Source organism: Erpetoichthys calabaricus, chromosome 6 (assembly GCF_900747795.2).
Source record: "Erpetoichthys calabaricus chromosome 6, fErpCal1.3, whole genome shotgun sequence".
NCBI classification, from domain to species: domain Eukaryota; kingdom Metazoa; phylum Chordata; class Cladistia; order Polypteriformes; family Polypteridae; genus Erpetoichthys; species Erpetoichthys calabaricus.
In genome coordinates, this window is record NC_041399.2 from 31,813,809 (window position 1) to 31,833,747 (window position 19,939).

General features: G+C 42.0%; 1 protein-coding gene across 1 annotated transcript; it reads right to left on the minus strand.

The window, feature by feature from the left end:
- Window positions 1-6,167: 6,167 nt before the first annotated feature.
- Window positions 6,168-16,303, minus strand: tmem70 (transmembrane protein 70). Its single transcript, XM_028803452.2, has 3 exons — window positions 16,043-16,303; window positions 11,609-11,714; window positions 6,168-6,684 (listed from the first exon to the last, which is right to left on the minus strand). Exons 1-3 carry the CDS (start codon window positions 16,193-16,195, stop codon window positions 6,230-6,232), a joined length of 714 nt encoding a protein of 237 aa, XP_028659285.2. The 5' UTR covers window positions 16,196-16,303; the 3' UTR covers window positions 6,168-6,229.
- Between the last annotated feature and the right edge of the window lie 3,636 nt (window positions 16,304-19,939).

A 19,939-nucleotide genomic window follows, 5' to 3' on the forward strand; every position in this document is an offset into this window, starting at 1 on the left:
TGTGACCGCTGGACACGCCCTCCGAAGGACTTTCCGTCGGAATTGGACGACGTGAATGCAAATGAAGCGAACAAGTGCGAGCATCGCGTGCACACCGCTCCCCGCGACAGTACAAGAAATCACGGCGGCCGTAATCTGCACTGAATGCGTTAACCGCTGACAGCATTCAAAGTTCTGTTTCGTGTAGGAAAAACAAAGAACGAGTTTTTGCGTTCGAGTCAACCTAAAGTGAGACCGTCACTCTATGGACGTATCGCATTCGCTGCCTTCAATCGCGGTGGACCGACGTGTACATCAGCGGAGCGCAAGTGACCGGCGCACCAACACTGCCACCTGGAGGACATCTGCAGCAAAACACGCAGACTTATTTTAAAAGACCTCTTGAGAGACCAAAGAAACCCGTCTCCAATACAAAGTACAAGGTGGGGCAACAGCAGCAGCGTTCTAGTGGTCAGAAGGAGCACCACGTACCCTGTTCCAGTTCTTAAAACACTTTTATTGGCTAATCCCTTTTTTATTCTTTCTTATCAACCTAAAACAAACGGTTCGGAAGTTACAGCTAGAAGTACTTTTGTATGGCAGATACTTGGTTTGCGATCATTCCCATTAGTTTTTCTCCTACATTCCAAAGATGTGTGTTAGATTAATTAAAATGTAAGTTAATATTTAGCATAGGCACAAGGTTGCCCTGTGACGTGTCCAGGATCTGTTCATGTCTTGTACACAAATCCACCAGCGTCGTCCATTGCATCTTTCGTCCCTGAATCTTTTTCAAGCAGAACAGAAGATGGATGGATGGATACATTTCACACAGCCTCAGCCAATAAATTAATTAATATCAGTGTATATAATAGGTTCAGTTCAGTGGGGCAGCAGTCTGAGCAAAGATGCCCAGACATCCCTTTTCCCCCACCACCTGCTCCAGAGAGATTTCTGAGGTGTTCCCAAGCCAGCTGAGTGCCTAAGGTCTCTAAAGTTGGGGGTTTGGGGGTTCCAGGAGGCATCCTAAATCACCCAAACTAGTTCATTTCGATGAGTAGGCGAAGCAGCAGCTGTACTTTGAGTTCCTCATCCTAACTGTGAATTTCCCATCGGGATTAATAAAGTATCTATCTATCTATCTATCTATCTATCTATCTATCTATCTATCTATCTATCTATCTATCTATCTAACTCTTAAGGCTGAGCCCAGACACCCTGTGAAGGAAGTTCATTTGTTCTGCTTTTATCAGTGATCTAGTACTTTCAAAGCTACAATGATAAAATGTCATATTTAACATTCTGAAGCCCACTTAATCCAATCCAGGCTCATTAGTCTACTTCAACAGCACTGGCTACAGTGGCCAGTTTAAAATCGCTAACCAACTCAGTACTCGCATCTCTGGGAATGAAAACCTGTAGACGAAAAAAAAAACACCATAAAGAGTTCATGGAAAAGTGCAGACCCCACACAGAAAAGAATTGGATGCAGGATCTGAACCCGGGATGCAGAATCTGTGAATTAGAAGCACTGAACTGGATTCAGAAAGTATTCATAGCCCTCACTTTGATTGATTTCACTGATTTGTTGATTTCATTTCAAATGGATAAAATTTGCTGTTTTTGCCAATCAATCTACACTCAATAACCCATAATGACAAATGAAAATGAAAATTTATTAAAAATCAAAATCTGAAATCTCTTCTTCTAAGTATTCAGGCCCTTAATTCAGTACTTTGTAGAAGCCCATTTGGCAGCTATCACAGCTTTGAATGTCTTGAGTAAGTCTCTATAAGCTTTGCACACCTGGATTTGGGCAGTTTATCTCATTCTTCCTGGCAGATCCTCTCAGGCTTCGTTAGATTGGATGGTAAGCGTCTGTAAACTGCCATCTTCAGGTCTGTAGACAGATGTTCTCTTGGGTTTGCTGCAAGTCTGGGCTTTAACTGGGAAACGCAAGGACAATCAACAACTTGTCCCAAAGCCACTCCGGTGTGGTCTTAGCTGTAAATGTCAGGTCATTGTCATGCAGAAAAGTCACCCCAGTCTGAAGTCACATGCACTGTGACGCAGGTTACCTTCAAGGACCTCTCTGAATTTGGCTGCATTCTTCCTTCCCTCTGTTCTGACCAGTCTCCCCCCTAGGATGATGCTGCCACCACCATGCTTCACAGTAGGGATGGTATTAGATTGGTGAGGAGGCAATGCCTGCTCTTTACCAGGCATAGTGCTTGGAGTTCTGCCCCAAGAGTTCAAATTGTGTCTCCTCTGACCAGGTAACCTTTTTCCTCGTATTCTCATTGTGCTTTAAATGCTGTTTGACAAACTCCCAACCCCTTTGCCATAAATGCCTTCTGACAGCACTCTCATCTCAGCAGAGGACTTAAGCACCATCAGAGTGACCTTTGGGTTCTTGGTCACTTCCCTGAAGAAGGCCCTTCTTGCCCATTTACTCATTTTGGCCAGACACCCAAAGCTAGAAAGAGTCCTGGTGGTTCCAAACTTCTTCCATTTCAAAATTATTGAGACCAGTTTGTTCCTGAGAGCATCCAAAGCCGTAAAAATGGTTTTATCTCCTTGTCCTGATCTTTGTCCCATCTCTAATTTGATCACAGCGCTTTACAATGACTTCCTTGGACGTCATAGCTTGGCTTATGTTCTGACGTGCAGTGTGAATGGTTGGACCTTCTCTACACAGGTGTGCGTCTCTTTCAGTTTAGTTTGCCACAGAGGGACTCCAAGTTTTAGAAACATTGTTGCATGGAAAGGTGTGTGAAAGTTCCAGACCTCGTATTGTGCATACGCAAGTTTTATAAATCTGAACCCAGGTGGCTGGATCTGCCATTGAGCCACCTATAAGATGATAGAACAGAATATCGTATCTGGTGACACATCTGTGCAGTAGACAGTGCTGAACTCAAATTCTGCACTTGATTGATATCGATGTGGAGACTGCATGTTCTAACAGTGCCTGTGTGGGTCTCAAGAGACATGCCAGGTAGTTTAAGTGGCATTTCCAAAGTGGCCCAGTGTGGGTGGGCACTGCCATGGACGGGTGCCATGCCCAAGCCTGTCTCCTGTCGTGTGTCCTGTACCACCGAGATATACTCCAACCTCAACAACCCTAAAAGACCCAGCGTGTTTCAGAATGTTTTGTTGTAACACAACTTTATTATTTAAACTTCTTTCGAATGATCCACTGCGATTGTTTGATGAGCCCTTTAAGGATGGCAGAAGCACACCACGGCCCACTTGCTGGACTGGTAATTGTCCTCAGCTGAACGGACTAGTTTTGAAGACAAATGGTGGCATTTGCCCACGTGTCTACTCTCTTTGTTATTCATTGTCAGAATACCGTTGAGGGAGCCAACTCCCCAGAAAATGTGAATTAATAGAAAAGTGTTTAAAAATAGTTAAGAAGGTACAACTATGGCAAAAATACAAACCTTTCCAAATGTCTTATGCATGTAAATCTCACATTACTAAACTTAAATGTAAATGTAGATGAAGAAAAGAAGAAAGGACACCCAATGTGCCAGTGCAGTCCATACTCGGGCATGTGGCTGGTCTCGGACTCCAGTAGACAGAAGGTCGATTCACAGTGACCTGACAATTCACAAATGAGCCGCGGCCATTCAGTGCACCACTGGCTGGTGTGACCCGTCACTAGACTGGGCAGACTAAAGGCCACTCTTTGTAACCAAAGTCTGGCGGCTCTGACTCGACACATCTTTTCAGTTCACACTCCCCTCGTTATTTATGGTTGTGTTATGTGATGTTGTGGTCATTTTTTCTGTATTATGCCATCCTTTCTATGTGCCTTATTGTTAATTACAGCTGCAATAACAAAGCAGCTCCATTGCCTGGCAAAAAGACTCCCTCGTCAGTCTGGTGTGTTTCCTGGTGCTGTAGTTCCTTTTGACCCCCAGGACCCTTCAGGATGAGACGGAACAGCTGAGAACAGGAGGTCTGGGCACTGGGACAGCAGCATGGAGAATAATGCAGATTTACGTCCAGCGCATTCCAAGTCAGTTGCTGCCAGTGAAGTTGTTGTCTCACACATTTCTACGCTGCTCTGTTTGTGTTCAGAATTACTGAGCGCATGCTGACGACATTCAGTCATGGAATACAGAGGCGCTCAGAAAGTATTTGAAATGAACGCATTTGCTAATTGTGGCCATCAGTCTACACTCAATAACCCGTAAATGAAAACATGTTCACAGAAAGGTTTGCAAAATGTATGAAAACAATCAAAAAACTGATCCTTCTCATTCATATAAATACCAGAGCTGTTGTTGTGGCACACCAGACTGTTGGTTCTTCTTGGGACGTGTCGAGAACTTGACTGGAGTCCTGCTGCAATCTACGTAACTAATGTATTGATTATAGAAAGTGGATTAATAATATGCTTCTAGTTCTTATTTTAAAATGGAACAAGTCAAAAAGAATTAGCCGTAATTTCATTAAAAGAAATTCCACCAATTTTTGGAACCAACTTACCGAGTCACCGAGCCTCTCGCTGCACAGAAAGTTCAGTTCTTTGCGGGACAAATTGGCAGACGCATCCATACGACAGTAATGTTTACTGATAAATGTGTAATACGTGTCGATGAAACGCCCGCGGACACGGGGAGAGTCCTGATCCATTCAGCCTTGCTAACCAATGTGCCACCCAACTGTACAGAACTTGAGAAACAAAAGTGAAGCGTTAAAGGCAGTCTCATGGATCTGAGATGGTGGTGAAGAATTACTAAAGTCTGTTCTCACAGAAGAATTTAAGACAGACAGAATGTGAGCCGAGGATGTCATTTAGGAAAAAAAGCTTTCTAGACGAAGAAACTGTTAAATAAAAAGAGTGTTTAGGGAATCAATACCACTCTTGTAACAGACTGCCTGCATTCCTGCATGTTTTCCTATTAATACTCCTGACCCGTCGTCTGCTGCTTGAATGGACTTGGACTGACCTCCTGCATGACGTGCTGCTCCCCTAAAGCGGACCCTCAAAGATGCCTCTGTTTTTGGGTTTCCATCAGAGGATTCTTCTTCCTTGGAAGTGGAGATCAGAAACAAAGCAGTTAATTGCTCTGCTGGTCTTTACTCGGATGCTCCGACTCTCCTCCCTCCTTTTGGGAATGTGGGGTGCATTGGGTTACTGAAGACTTCACACATTGTAAAGTACTGTTTTCCCATGGTAACACACTTTTTTGTAACCAGAAACATCCCAAGGCACACCACTGTCCTACTAACCCCAAACACATTACATCTCTTATTAGTTAGTGCTCAACTGGCCAAAGGGTCGAGACTACCGGAGAAGCAGCTGCGAGATCAGCATTCACAGACACGGCACTAAGGGAGCATTTTGGTAGCTTTGTCCCTGTCTGCCAGAGAGGCATCTTGTATACCCACAATCCACTGGTCCTGTGAGACTCGCTGGCGACCACACACCCAGGTAGAAGGACTGCACCGTCCAGGAGACGCGTCTCAAGTGCTCAAAGTTCTGTATCTGCAACCTAGAATTTGTGAAGCTGCTGTTATGAAAGATCCTCCAGGTTTGGAAATCCTTCCATAGCAGTTGACTGACTTACATGATCTTTGGGATTTCAGTATTCACCATACAATACATTTTTAATTGAAATAATCTCCAAGTTTTTATTCTCTCCGTTCTTGAGCATGACAAATGTTGCTTGAACTCAATAATAAGAATTAGTAGCTCTATCAATTCCCACTTTATTCCTGATCTGTTTACAAAATGGCACCAGTTCAGCAAAAACTGTGTACCCCAAAAAACATAAAATTGACCGTTATCAGACAGCAATGACTGTTTCACCTGCAAAAAGCTGATTGTCCTATGCCCAGTACCACAGAACAGATTTATTCACTGAGATGCAGACCGAGCTTTGCTACTTTTTGAAGAGCAATGACATTTTAATTTGTTTAAAAATAACCAAAGTCATTACATAAGCTGCTTAGCCGTGCACAGGCTGTCGGGGGCCTGCTGGAGCCTATCCCAGCTAGCACTGGGCAGGGCGTCAGTCCACACACCCGGGCCAATTCAGCTAACCAAAGTGAAGCTCAGCATTTTTTCCATGACTCGGTGCGGTGGAAGCTTTTCTCTTTCATTCTGTTTGTGAATATTCAAGTTTAAGGCATACTTTGCTTTCTTTAAGAGAAGTCGGATACCACGGTCATATTTTAGAAGTGTTTTATTTGCATTTCCCATGTTAAAAGAAGTCCATCTTTACAATGCATCTTATTCCTCTTTTCTTTTATCCTGAAACTGCAGTTCTTCCAAGTCAAACAGAAACGGTTTATCAAAGCCCATTAGATGATTGTAGTCACTCGGTACTTCAAAAAGCATTGGATTTACCAACATGGACTTCTTCTTAGCATAAAAACTTGTGAACATCTTACTGACATCGGGCACTTGGACATCCTTTTGATGAAATGCAGTTTTTTTCTCGGACAGTAACGCGCTGTAGGTGACTGCTGTGTAGATATCCGTCCGAGGATTGTGATACAGGCGGACCACATAGCCCTTCGTAATCATATGAAGGAGCACTGGGGTCATAAAGGTAAAGAATCCAATGATTCCACAAAACACCACTTGTAATGCAAGACTATCGACTCCAATCCCAGTCTTCAGAAAAAGATAAGGTGCAACACAGATGCTAAACATACTGGAGGAATAGGAGAAGAACTTCACACCTGAAAGACAAAGAGAATTTATCTTTTATTTATTTCAAAATTTGTTTGACATTTTTTATAGCGATTAAATGTGTTGCCTCTTATTCTGAACAGAGTGAAGCAAAGTGCAACTCTTCTGTCCTTGAAGATGAGTGATACGTATTTAAATATCAGAGTGAGATATTATAACAGTTCTCACGAATGTTGGAAATACATCTGTACAGCTAACGTAAAGAGCAAAGAAGAAAATTCAAAAAGTAATCAGTTAGTATACAAGGCTTGAGCCAGTGTGACTATGGATGTGGAGATAGTGAATCAGGAAGTGCAACGGATTAGCAAGGAGGTAGTAAGGACAGCTATGAAGAGGATGAAGAATGGAAAGGCCGTTGGTCCACATGGAGGTGTTTAGGTGAGATGGCAGTGGAGTTTTTGACCAGATTGTTTAATGGAATCTTGGAAAATGAGAGGATCCTTGAGGAGTGAAGAAGAAGTGTACTGGTGCCGATATTTAAGAATAAGGGGCATGTGCAGGGCTGCAGTAACTACAGGGGGATAAAATTGATGAGCCACAGCATGAAGTTATGGGAAAGAGTAGTGGAAGCTAGGTTAAGAAGTGAGATGATGATTAGTGAGCAGCAGTATGGTTTCATGCCAAGAAAGAGCACCACAGATACGATGTTTGCTCTGAGGATGTTGATGGAGAAGTTTAGAGAAGGCCAGAAGGAGTTGCATTGTGTCTTTGTGGACCTGGAGAAAGCATATGACAGGGTGACTCGAGAGGAGTTGTGGTATTGTATGAGGAAGTCGGGATGGGAGAGAAGGATGTGAGAGTTGTACAGGATATGTACGAGGGAAGTGTGACAGTGGTGAGGTCTGCGGAAGGAGTGACGGAGATGGGACTACATCAGGGATCGGCTCTGAGCCCTTTCTTATTCGCAATGGTTATGGACAGGTTGACAGACAGGAGTCCCCGTAGATTATGATGTTTGCTGATGACATTGTGATATGTAGCGATAGTAGGGAGCAAGTTGAGGAGACCCTGGAGAGGTGGAGATATGCTCTAGAGAGGAGAGGAATGAAGGTCAATAGGAACAAGACAGAATACATGTGTGTGAATGAGAGGGAGGTCAGTGGAATGGTGAGGATGCAGGGAGTAGAGTTGGCGAAGGTGGATGAGTTTAAATACTTGGGATCAACAGTACAGAGTAATGGGGATTGTGGAAGAGAAATGAAGAAGAGAGTGCAGGCAGGGTGGAATGGATGGAGAAGAGTGTCAGGAGTGAATTGTGACAGACGGATATCAGCAAAATGTGAAAGGGAAGGTCTACAGGACGGTAGTGAGACCAGCTATGTTATATGAGTTGCAGACGGTGGCACTGACCAGAAAGCAGGAGACAGAGCTGGAGGTAGCAGGGTTAAAGATGCTAAGATTTGCATTGGGTGTGATGAGGATGGACAGGATTAGAAATGAGGACATTAGAAGGTCAGCTCAAGTTGGACGGTTGAGAGACAAAGTCAGAGAGGTGAGATTGCGTTGGGTTGGACATGTGCAGAGGAGAGATGATGGCTATATTGGGAGAAGGATGCTAAGGATAGAGCTGCCAGGGAAGAGGAAAAGAGGAAGAACTAAGCGAAGGTTTATGGATGTAGTGAGAGAGGACATGCAGGTGATGAGTGTAACAGAACAAGATGCAGAGGACAGAAAGATATGGAAGAAGATGATCTGCTGTGGCAACCGCAAATGGGAGCAGCCAAAAGAAGAAGAAGCAGCTGTCAGTGTGTCAAGTGGCACTGATGCTCTGTTACCGTTGCTTGCTCCCTTCCTTTACTCCCCTTTCATGCTGTTGGTGTGTCCCGATGTGTAACTGGTTACATCTGTTCTGTTTGCGCTCTACGAAGGACTTGTGTTCAAAGCAAAGAAGAATCCCATCCCTGCCTCCTTTGCAATCAGATTTGTCTCAAATACATCTTTGGGTATAAAAACTGATCATGTTATGTGTAATTGCCATCAATATATGCTACCTCACTTACAGTACATAACTATTTCATATATGCTATGGGTATTCCAATTTTAGGTTTGCACTAGCAATATTGGGCTATACACATATCACACAACTCATTCAAAAGTCTGTAGTGAATGGCGTCAAAATGCACACTGAAAAGGCTCCGGCCGTGGGGTTTCTTCCTAAAAACCTGCCCCAATTTCCTCCTGTCCATGCACTTTAAAATGTTCGGGGTTACAGAGTCTCATTTCTACTCATGAACGCGAGGTTAGGAGCACACGCTAATACAGCACATTGCCACACTCACCACATGACAAACCAGTTCAGGATCCCAGATTAGGACCCGAGTGCAGTCATACAACGGGTGACACCTCAGTTCAGATGGAGCAGTGCGAGGTTTTCTATGGTGGCTGGAGTGCCAATTCTGCCACCAACCCCCAGGTTTTTCCCTGCAGGTTGGAGGGCCTACATGCAGGGCTGGATGCAGATTAACGTCATACCCAGAACTGAGCCATTGCAGGTTAAGGGTCTTGCTCAAGGGCCCAACAGAGTAGAGTCACTTTTGGCGTTTATGGGATTCTAACCCGATACCTCCTGAGTGCCAGTGCAAATCCCTACCTCAGAGCCACCACTCCACCCATGAACAGTGATGGAAAAAAGAAAGCACAACCTCCTTGAATTCTGTGATTTTATTAATCAGGGTCTACAACACAATTGTGCTATCATCACCAACTTCTATAAACAGAGACATCTAACCTCCGATGACAAATAAAGCACAACAGATTTCAAACAAATATTCAGAAACCATGTGGAGAAAAAACAAGTGGTGCACCTTTAAATCTGCCACAGTAAATAACTGGGTGCTTAGCAGCCAGGTATTACTAAATACATGCACAAGATGAGATAATTACCTGGAAGTGTGACTATGTCTAGAACACCGAAACACTGGCTAGTTTGATGTTCTGGAGCACTCAAGATTACGGTCCCATCATGCCAAGGAGAAAGGACATCAGCCATGACCTCAGAGATGCAATTGTTGTGGCTCATCAGTCCAGAAAGGGTTACAAGGCCGTTACCAAAAAATTTGAAATTCAACATTCTGCAGTGAGACTGACTGTTTCCAAATGGTGAGCTTTCAAGACAGTTGCCAATCCTCCCAATGGCCCAGCAAATTTAGCCCAAACGTCAGACCATTTAATGCTCAAAGAAATCAAGAAAAACTCCAAAAACTACTTCACGTGACCTACGGACTTTGGTATGTTGGCAATGTTCATAAAAACAGAACAAGTATGGCTCTCATGGAAGGGTGGAAAAGCAAAATCCCCTCCTCTCCATAAGAAGTATAGCACCATGGCTTAGGTGTACCAAATTACTGAACAACCCACAAACATTTTGGAACAATAACTTTTGGACTGGTGAAACCAAGCTGAAGATGCTTGGATATCATGCACGGTGCTATGGTTGGCAAAAATGAAACTTAAGTGTATCACCACAATCACTTCATGCACACTGTCAAGCATGGGGGTGGAGGACAACGACTTGGGCTTACTTTGCAGCCACAGGACCTGAGAAACTTGTAGTCACTGAAACAACCCTGGACTCCACTTTATACCACGATAGCCTTGAGATGCCATCTGTCCAATTGCTTAAGCTGGGATGTAATTGGATCATACAACAGAACAATGACCACAAGCACACCAGGAAAATCGACATCTAAATGACCATTTATTTGTTGGATAAAAGTGCTAAAATAATGACACCCTGCACAACTTGAAGATAAAATGTATTCCCGATAACCTCCTATCTAAATTATCAAGGCCCTCCTAGTACTCACAACAAATACGACCATACGACCGAGATAGATAGATAGATAGATAGATAGATAGATAGATAGATAGATAGATAGACAGACAGACAGACAGACAGACAGACAGACAGACAGACAGACAGACAGATCCCCAAGGAGGAATTAAAACTTTACATAAGCTCAAGAAAAATAATACAAAATGTTACAGAATTGTTTCATTAACAGCTAATGAAGAAAACTACTGCACTTATTTTTCTTTAAAATAAATATTAAAGGGCCTCACAGTAAGGAGAACTGGGTTCACTTCTCGGGACCTCCCTGCGTGGAGTTTGCATGTTCTCCTCCAGGTGCTCAGATTTCCTCCCACAGTCCAAAGACATGCAGGTTAGGTGCATTGGTGATCCTAAATTGTCCTTCGTGTGTGCTTGGTGTGTGTGTGTGTGCCCAGCGGTGGGCTGGCGCCCTGCCCAGGTTTGTTTCCTGCCTTGCGCCCTGTGTTGGCTTTGATTAGCTCCAGCAGACCCCTGTGACCCTGTAGTTAGGATATAGCGGGATGGATAATGGATGGATGGATGGATATATGTTACGGCCAAAACCCGAAATCACCCAAATCGGGAAATGTCCAATGTCGCTGTAAATTGACCGGCCAATGTCCGTTTGTCTCTTGCCTTGCGCCCTGTACTGTCTGGGATTGGCTCCAGCAGACCCCCATGACCCTGTGTTAGGATATAGCAGGTTGGAAAATAGATGGATGGATGGATAAATATTAAAGGTATGGATTGTGATGGTCTTGATGCACTAAAAATGTCTCAATAAATTCTTCATTTATTAAATGAATTAACGACACTCAGCTAAAAAGTGCAAAGTCACCACCAAATAACATTGTTATCAAGCATACAGTGAAACATTTGTTCACGCAGGCCCGGTCAGTGCAGCACAGGTTCAGATATTCTTCTGCAATTTATATGGATATTAGAGAAATGGACACAGAATGTTAATGTGTGGCAGCACGGTTAGCTGCAATGATAGTTTTTGTTATGGGTGTGATGTTAAATATTTTTATATAGCAACATTATGATTTTCTGTGTAGTTTTTTGCATTACCCAAAAAAATAATACTGTGGCTTGAAACTTACGAATTATCGCTTTTGCCAGATTCCCTTTATAAATCAGCTTATTCTCTTCATTTCTTCTTGAAGAAACACTGAAGCAGCGTGACGATGTTGAAACAGTGACTTGCCCCTGCATGAAGGACACAAAGGTAAAAGATTTTTAGGTTGAATTATTCGTTTCATAAAAAGGCTATAGACACAAACCAAAAGATCAATGGCATTAAAGCTAAAATACTGAGAACGTGAAACATAAAAACAGCCCGGAGTTACATTGTAATTTTAAAGTAAAAGGAATATATTTTAGTATTATGAACATGCAATGAAGTTCACCTAATTTGCCCATCTCAATTTTCAAATTATTAAACAAATTGTCACAGTTATTAACACTGCTAACTGCCCTACTTTGTTCATGGAAGCATAATATCTATGCATTTTTGTACCTATTGCTGGCTAAACATTAAGACATGTGGCAGAACTAATGTTCATTTTAATAAATACAATTAAAATAATCCCTATTTCTCCTTTATTAAACACAAATCTTGCTTTATTTACTACGATTTACCAAATAAAACTATTGTTATAATATTATGTTGTAAATGTAGTGTCCTTCTAATAAAAGTACTTGGTATCAGTGCCTCCATACTGTACGTCTTCCTTCTTTTGTTTTAAACCTCGTGTCAGATTGACTGTTTTTCCTTGTGGATGCACACTGACGCAGCCTTTCACTAAATCCAACACCTCACACATTTGCCACTGCGAGTCAGAGAATGTCCAGCAGCACCAGGTGACTTCTTCACATCTTTCCACCTTCTTCCAAATCCAAAACTAAGAGTCTGAGGCTAATCGTTCATCCCTCCACTGCAGGCTCAATGGAATCTGAGCCTATTATAGGAGCAGCGGGTGCAACGTAGGAACCAAACGTGAACTGCAGGGCTTACCTGAAAGCGCACACCCACGACGGCCCACTCACTCACAACAGGGCCAGTTTAGAGTTACCTACTAGCTTATCACGCAGGTCTTGGGGGAGATGGGTTGGAACGCTGACTTTTCAATTGGCAACTCAGAAAAGGAGTGGAGCTCCACCACACAGAAAATCCACTCTTGTTCTACAGTATATGCAGCAAGCACTCCATACTTCAACTAAAGGTCTTTCATCCATCACATTTAGCTCACTTAAAATTGTCCAAAATGCACCCAAGGGCAAGATCAAACCTACAGCACTGCCAGCTAGCTCCAGCTTCACTAGGCCATATTTTTTTTTTTCATAATGCACAAAATCAACCTCATTTTGCACAAAACATCTTTGCAAACATCTCAGACAGTCTCGGCGCCACAATCACAGCTGATCCATGAACAGCAACATTTGGTAAAGCGCAGAAGGATAAACCGATTGTGATGTCCTATAGCACGCGGCTGGCACGCAGACGTACCGTACTCAACTGGGAGAAGCCCAGCTCACCTTCGATATACGAGGTGATCTTAAATTTGGAACAAAACTAATTGTCTCTGAGAGGATATGGCCAAAACGTTTTTAAAAAATACTGTAAGAATTCATTAATACTATTTTAAAGTAAGCATGCTCGGGGAAGGATTAACTCTGTAAGTTATTCATTGTCTTATCATTTTTAAAAAGAGAAGAGATTTTATTTTTTCTTTCTGACCATGTCTCTGTCCTTTTTCTCTTTTTTTTTGGTTGGGACGGAATCGTGCTTTGCTTTGTTTAGCTGTTTTTGCTTTATTTTGAATGAAATGGTTGTATTTGTTATGTTTTTGTTATATGCTTGATGGAGTAGAATGCCCCTGTATGTTTTATTACACCTTGTTAATCTTGGTTTTCAAAAACAAACTAAAAATAATTATATTATATATATTCATGGCATTCGTAGTCTGAATCACAATCTGATTGCATGGGTGGTTACCTACCAGGTAACGCTTGTGGTTGGTCAGCAAGTCGGCTAACATCCGCCATGGTGCCCTCTTTCAGTTGCGAGAAGCAGATCATAGAATGGTTGAAATAGTTTACTGTCAAATAGATTGTGATTCAGACTACGAATGCCATGAATGTAATTACCCTGATCTACATGCTGTCAAATGAATGAACCACACGCCATGGCACAACATTAGAGGCTTTGCCTCTGGCGCTGACGTCCGAGGTTCGATTCCCGAGAGAGAGTGCAGTGAGTGTGTACGCCTGATGAGCGCAGAATTAGGGCGAAAAATGTGTCGCGTACTCTTTGTATTATTTGACAGTAAACTATTCAACCATCTATATCATTATATATATATATATATATATATATATATATATTATATATATATATACATAAATACTTTTTAAAAACCACGCTTATATTAAGTTAAAAAGTGTACTAAAAAGTAAAAAACACATCTCTCATACATCACTCGTAAAATAACAGGTGGGCGCTTTTGCTAAGATTTTAAGAAGTGTTTTTTGAATGTTGATTGATGAAAAGCGCCCACCTTTTATTTTACGAGTGATGTATGAGAGACATGTTTTTTACTTTTTAGTACACTTTTTAACTTAATATAAGCGTGGTTTTTAAAAAGTATTTATATATATATATATATATATATATATATATATATATATATATTAATTTCAACTTTTTAGTCTTGGGTTTGTTTTAGTATAATTTTGTAATCAATATTTTAACACTTCCTTTAATATTTCTAGCTGTTACTAGCGCCATCTATTGGTGAAATCTTGAACTATTCTTCATATGAAAATTTCATTTCTTAATTAACATGGATTAATTGATCAATTAGTGAAACTGATTATTGACTCATGTATTGTCATCGGAAGTGAGGAAGTGTGCAAAATTTCAAGTCATTTGGACAATAGGAAGTGGGTTAAACATCGATTACAAGATCTGTACCAGACAACAAACAGGTGAGGTTAAAATAAACATGATAATAATAATAATAAAATAAAAAGGCACTCTAACCAACACTTCTAGAGTACCATCACAAAGCCTCCCGTTATCACTGCGAGTGCTGCTCAGTATACAGACTTGATCTGCTTATTAATATCAAGGGTATGAAGATCACAGGAGGTGACTACATGTCTCTGTCATAGAAAGCTGCTCCAAAGTGAGCCAAAGGAGGACTGCTACTGACTCTGGCGCAATATAATTAACACATTAAGCTGGCAAGTTTCACACAAATGAAACAAAAGTCTAAATTTATGTGTCACAAACACACAGTACAATATGTAGTGAAATGCTTAGCTGCTAAACTCTAAGACAGTAAAGAGACAGTAAATAGCAAGTACTCAACTCTCTAAATGCGAATACGTCTAACAGTGGTCTCCAACTCTGGTTCTGGAGGGCCACAGCAGCTGCAGGTTTTCATTGTAATCCTTTTATTAATTGGTGACCAGTTTTTATTGCTTGTTAACTCCTTTTCCTTTCATTTTAATTGACTTGTTTTTTTTTTAAGATTTGTCCCCCTGAATTTCTTTATTGTTCCTCTGAATTGTTTCACTTCTTTCCTTAAATGGCACCCAAACAGAAATGAAATGTGAAGTGAGTGAGCCAACAGAAGGCCAACTAAGTCAGGGCCTCAAACTCCAACCAATTTTACTCTAACCAGTTGCTTAATTAGGAGCCGAGTCTTGTCGTTAATTAAACCCGTACTTTACTTCCTGTAAACAGCATATAATTTGTTGATTTTCCCTTTTCTAACCACACTCTTAAAATGTTTTGGGAACCTGAGCATTCCTGAGACCTCAATTGTTCTTTATTTTCAGATATTGTATGATGGACACAGTTTGCCGCTCATTTTTTTATCACATTATTGTTTGGCTGATAATTAAAGAAGAAGAAACAATTAAGGGGTCTGACTCTTTAAGAGCAAGTCAGTTAAAATGAATTCTAAAGAAGTTAATTAGCAGCAAAAACAGGTCACTAATTAAGAAAAGAGTTAGAATGAAAACCTGCAGCCACTGTGGCCCTCCAGGACTGGAGTTGGGCACCCCTGATGTATAATGACAGCATTGTATTAATATCATAAAAAGCTATAATAATGATTCCCTATGCTTAGCATTACAGTAATATTATAAAATATAACAATAATAATAATAATAACAGATGCAGTGGGCTGGCGCCCTGCCCGGGGTTTGTTTCCTGCCTTGCGCCTTGTGTTGGCTGGGACTGTCTCCAGCAGACCCCCGAAGCCCTGTAGTTAGGACATAGCGGGTTGGATAATAACTGATTCCTTATGCTGAGGTACTGCCTAGGGCCACATGCTATTGGGAGAGGCTCCTTCTCCCTGTGATCATGAACTATTTAAGCAGGTTTGAGAACATTATGTTATAAAAGTGAGTTAGTAGGACCTGAGGGGTAAATTGACAGATGATGTTAATATGGCAAGCTACGGAAAAAAGTTGTCTCTATCACATCGACTTATACGCTGTCGATACTAAGCAGTCGCACTGACCTCATGTGCTCCTGATCTCCCGGTCAGAAGCGTCCATCCCGCCGTCTCTACCGGCCTTCCTGATAACACCGATCTTCTATTCAACAGATTCCCAGAGCAAATGAGCCGCCGTGCAAACAGGCGGTCTGTGCTCCGCAGTATGAGTCGCAACATGCTACCCTCTTTCGGGTTAAAGGACAGAAGCAACTCGCCAGTCCCAAGACAACGACCTCGTCTTGAGTCTCGCCTGTTCGCAGTGTTACCGCGTTTGTGATCCGGTATGCTGCATCATCTCAACAACATCTGTTCCTCTTTTTGTTTTTTTATCACTACTAGGATTGCTTCCACTATCAGTACCACATCCGTTATAATAAAAGGACAAGCGTCATTCAAATAGTTGTTGCATCACAAACATTAACACAGCTGTTACGAACCCTATAGAAAAAGACATATAACAGAGACGTATGCATTGCATTTGTCATTCCAACAGATGGAGGATTACAAACATTAACACTGCTTTCATGAATCCTATACCAAACAGCATATAATAGAGACACGTGAAATGCATTTGTCATTTTATGATCTACATGCATTACAAAATACATTACAATAGATGGAACACTGCAAATGTTAAGGCTGAGGTCTATGTTGATTACTTATATTTCTACCCATCTTGGACAGGTAGCTCAGCTAATACCGTAATATTCCCTCAAACCGATCCATCCATCTTGCTATCCAGGGCAAGGTATGTTAATCTAGTTCATGCTAACAGTGGGACAGAGTCTATTAAGGTAATACTGGGCATAAAGAAGGAAACACCCCAGACTTAATTGTCAATAATAATAATAATAAAAATGATGATGATGATGATGCTGGTAAAGTCCTAGCTCTTGCTCCTTGTGGTCTGTCAGTCAGTCATTTTCTAACTAGTTTCATCCTGAACAGGGTCATGTGGGGTGCTGGAGCCTATCCCAGCCAGCATAGGGCACAAGGCAGGTACAAACCCTAGACAGGATGCCAGTCCATTTCAGGGCAAACACCCACACAAACCACACATGAGGGCCAATTTAGGATCACCATTTCATCTAACCTGTATGTCTTTGGATTGTGGGAGGAAACCAGGCATGAGGAGAACATGCAAGCTCCATGCAGGGAGGACCTGGGATAAGAACCCTGTTCTACTAACACTGTGCCACAATAGCCCCCCCCCCCCCCCCCCCCCCCTGTGATATCAGCTGGAAATGCCAATTAGAGGTTTATGTTGCCTTGTCTGAACATCTATAACCATATGAAAATATTATATGTGGACCAAGGAAGAAAAATAGGATGTTATGTGGTGTTAGTACTATGCTCCAAAGAGTATGAGAGCAAACACGGGAAAGGTAACAAATGACATATGGCACAAGCAGCATATTTCAATGTCATTACTCTCTAATACTTGCAGTGAGGCATTAGCAAGTCCAAAACCTTCTCCGAAGACAAACTATTGGAGATGATGTGTGATGTCGAAAAGTCTGCTGAAAGAGATATTTCCTTGAGTGACTCTGCAAACCAGGAGGAGCTCCAAATGGTCCATTCTAGCTGGACATAGAAACCAAGTGAATGTGGAGCACAAAGGTAAGTTATCCCTGGAGCGCTCGGTTGCCTTTTTGCCAGCTACTGTGAACAGCTCCCAGGAATATCAACTGCCAAAGAGGTTCAGAAGATCACACCCCATGGCGCAGTACACATTCTGAGAAAGTTTCCATTGTGAGATGAGTTCTAAGTCTCTGGTTGAGATCCACTCATCTAACTTAGCATTAACGATTATGTAAAGACTGTGAATTTTAAATAATAATAACAATAAAATTAATAATTTGTAACCCTGCTGAGGAGCCTAATTCAGTAGTGTGCCAAATGTATACCCAGATCATGACAGCGAAAGCTCCAAGCAGGACACGATATACAGTAATTCTCACCAACTGATCTCCTGTCATGCTTCCATCTTTTTTAACCAAAAATGTGAAATTTGGATTTATTACTCAGTAAGACTGTGCTATTGGCCCTTACACCACATTTCATAGTTTTTTCACATCCTGTCATTTCTTTTGCTTGCTACCTTTCCATATGAATATTGTCTTAGCTGCTACACACCCTACAGGACTATTTCTTCAAGACTTCTTTACATGGCTGAAAGGTGTAGTTTAGTGCCGGACGCTGGGCAAACACTTTACTGGATTTTCTTCTGTTCTTTAAGTAAGTGATCGTTCAATATTGTAAATCACATGCAAACAGATAGCCTTTCCTCTCTTTAATCGCCCAGTTTTTAAAAAATTCCTTTACGGCAGCTTGAACACCACATCTTGAAAGTCAAGATATCACTCAAAGACTTGCCATCCTATGAACGTGAGTGCGGTTGTTATACAGTAGACTATAGATGATACAAAAGCTTTGCATAGAGATTGCTTTTTATTATTCATTTCTAACAATACACTGCGGTGGGTTGGCACCCTGCCCGGGATTGGTTCCTGCCTTGTGCCCTGTGTTGGCTGGGATTGGCTCCAGCAGACTCCCGTGACCCTGTGTTCGGATTCAGCGGGTTGGACAATGGATGGATGGATTTCTAACAATACAGGGTACAGTATATGTATTTTAGCCCACCTATTGATAAGACCTTTGCTTGCAGGTAGCCCCAAGATGAAATTCCAAAGCAGGAATTTACTGGTCAGCTAGTCTGGGCTGAGAAGAAAAGCCATTCTAGCTGGAGATGGAACGGGGTCATCCTGAAAGAAGACTTAGTATGAAGTAGGGAGTCGACTTATCCTATTGATTATTGGAGAACTGAGTTGTAGCTGAATAGGACTGGTTGCTGAATCACCTGGCACCATGATGCCCACTGGCCTCTGATGTGTGACAGGATAATAAAGAATTGGCATAAGTTTGGCTTCTTCTCTCTCTCTCTCTGTCTGACATTTTTCCAACCATAGAGGAGAAGACCAAGTCTCTCTGGACAGGCTTATGACTTCCTGGTCTTATGCAGACAATGTGCTGACTTAGAAAGGGAATCAAATATAACTACACGTTTATGAAACTACACATCCAGCACTACCAGGTTGTGTGGTTTATAAAGTCACATTCTATTTGCCTTTGTTTATGGCACTAGTTATAATATCCATCCATCCATCCATTGTCCAACCCGCTGAATCCGAACACAGGGTCACGGGGGTCTGCTGGAGCCAATCCCAGCCAACACAGGGCACAAGGCAGGAACCAATCCCGGGCAGGGTGCCAACCCACCGCAGGACACACACAAACACACCCACACACCAAGCACACACTAGGGCCAATTTAGAATCGCCAATCCACCTAACCTGCATGTCTTTGGACTGTGGCAGGAAACCGGAGCGCCCGGAGGAAACCCAGTCAGACACGGGGAGAACATGCAAACTCCACGCAGGGAGGACCCGGGAAGCAAACCCGGGTCTCCTAACTGCGAGGCAGCAGCGCCTCCGTGCCGCCCATAGTTATAATATTTAAAGATTAAAACTTACTATCTATAATACATAAATAAGCGTGTAAGCTTCTTATCCTGCCTGTTCTGGTACTTGATCTGATTGCCTGGAATCATAGATATAAAAGGTAAAGTAACACATAAGGACTACAGTAAAGATCTGGAAACATTTTGTTAAGGTCTACATCAAGGGTGTCCAGGTTGGGTCCTGGTGGGCCGCAGTGGCTGCAGGTTTTCATTCAGACCCTTTTTCTAATCAGTGACCAGTTTTCACTGCTAATTAACTTCTTTTGCCTTAATTGAATCCATTGTTACGTATCTGTTGGTTTGGCATTCTCAGCAATAAGAATATAAATCATCTTAACAACATTAAAAACATTAGCAGTGGTATGAAGTTGAGCAAAACGTACTCATAAACATAACATTTT

Bases quoted from the DNA above. Each gene is read 5' to 3' on its own strand.
- tmem70 (XM_028803452.2), bottom strand. From the start codon at position 16,195: ATGTTGCGACTCATACTGCGGAGCACAGACCGCCTGTTTGCACGGCGG. The intron at 11,715-16,042 runs GTCAGTGCGACT...TCCTTCATGCAG, and splicing joins GGAGATCAGGAGCACATGAG to GGGCAAGTCACTGTTTCAAC. The intron at 6,685-11,608 runs GTAAGTTTCAAG...TTTGTCTTTCAG, and splicing joins TCTGGCAAAAGCGATAATTC to GTGTGAAGTTCTTCTCCTAT.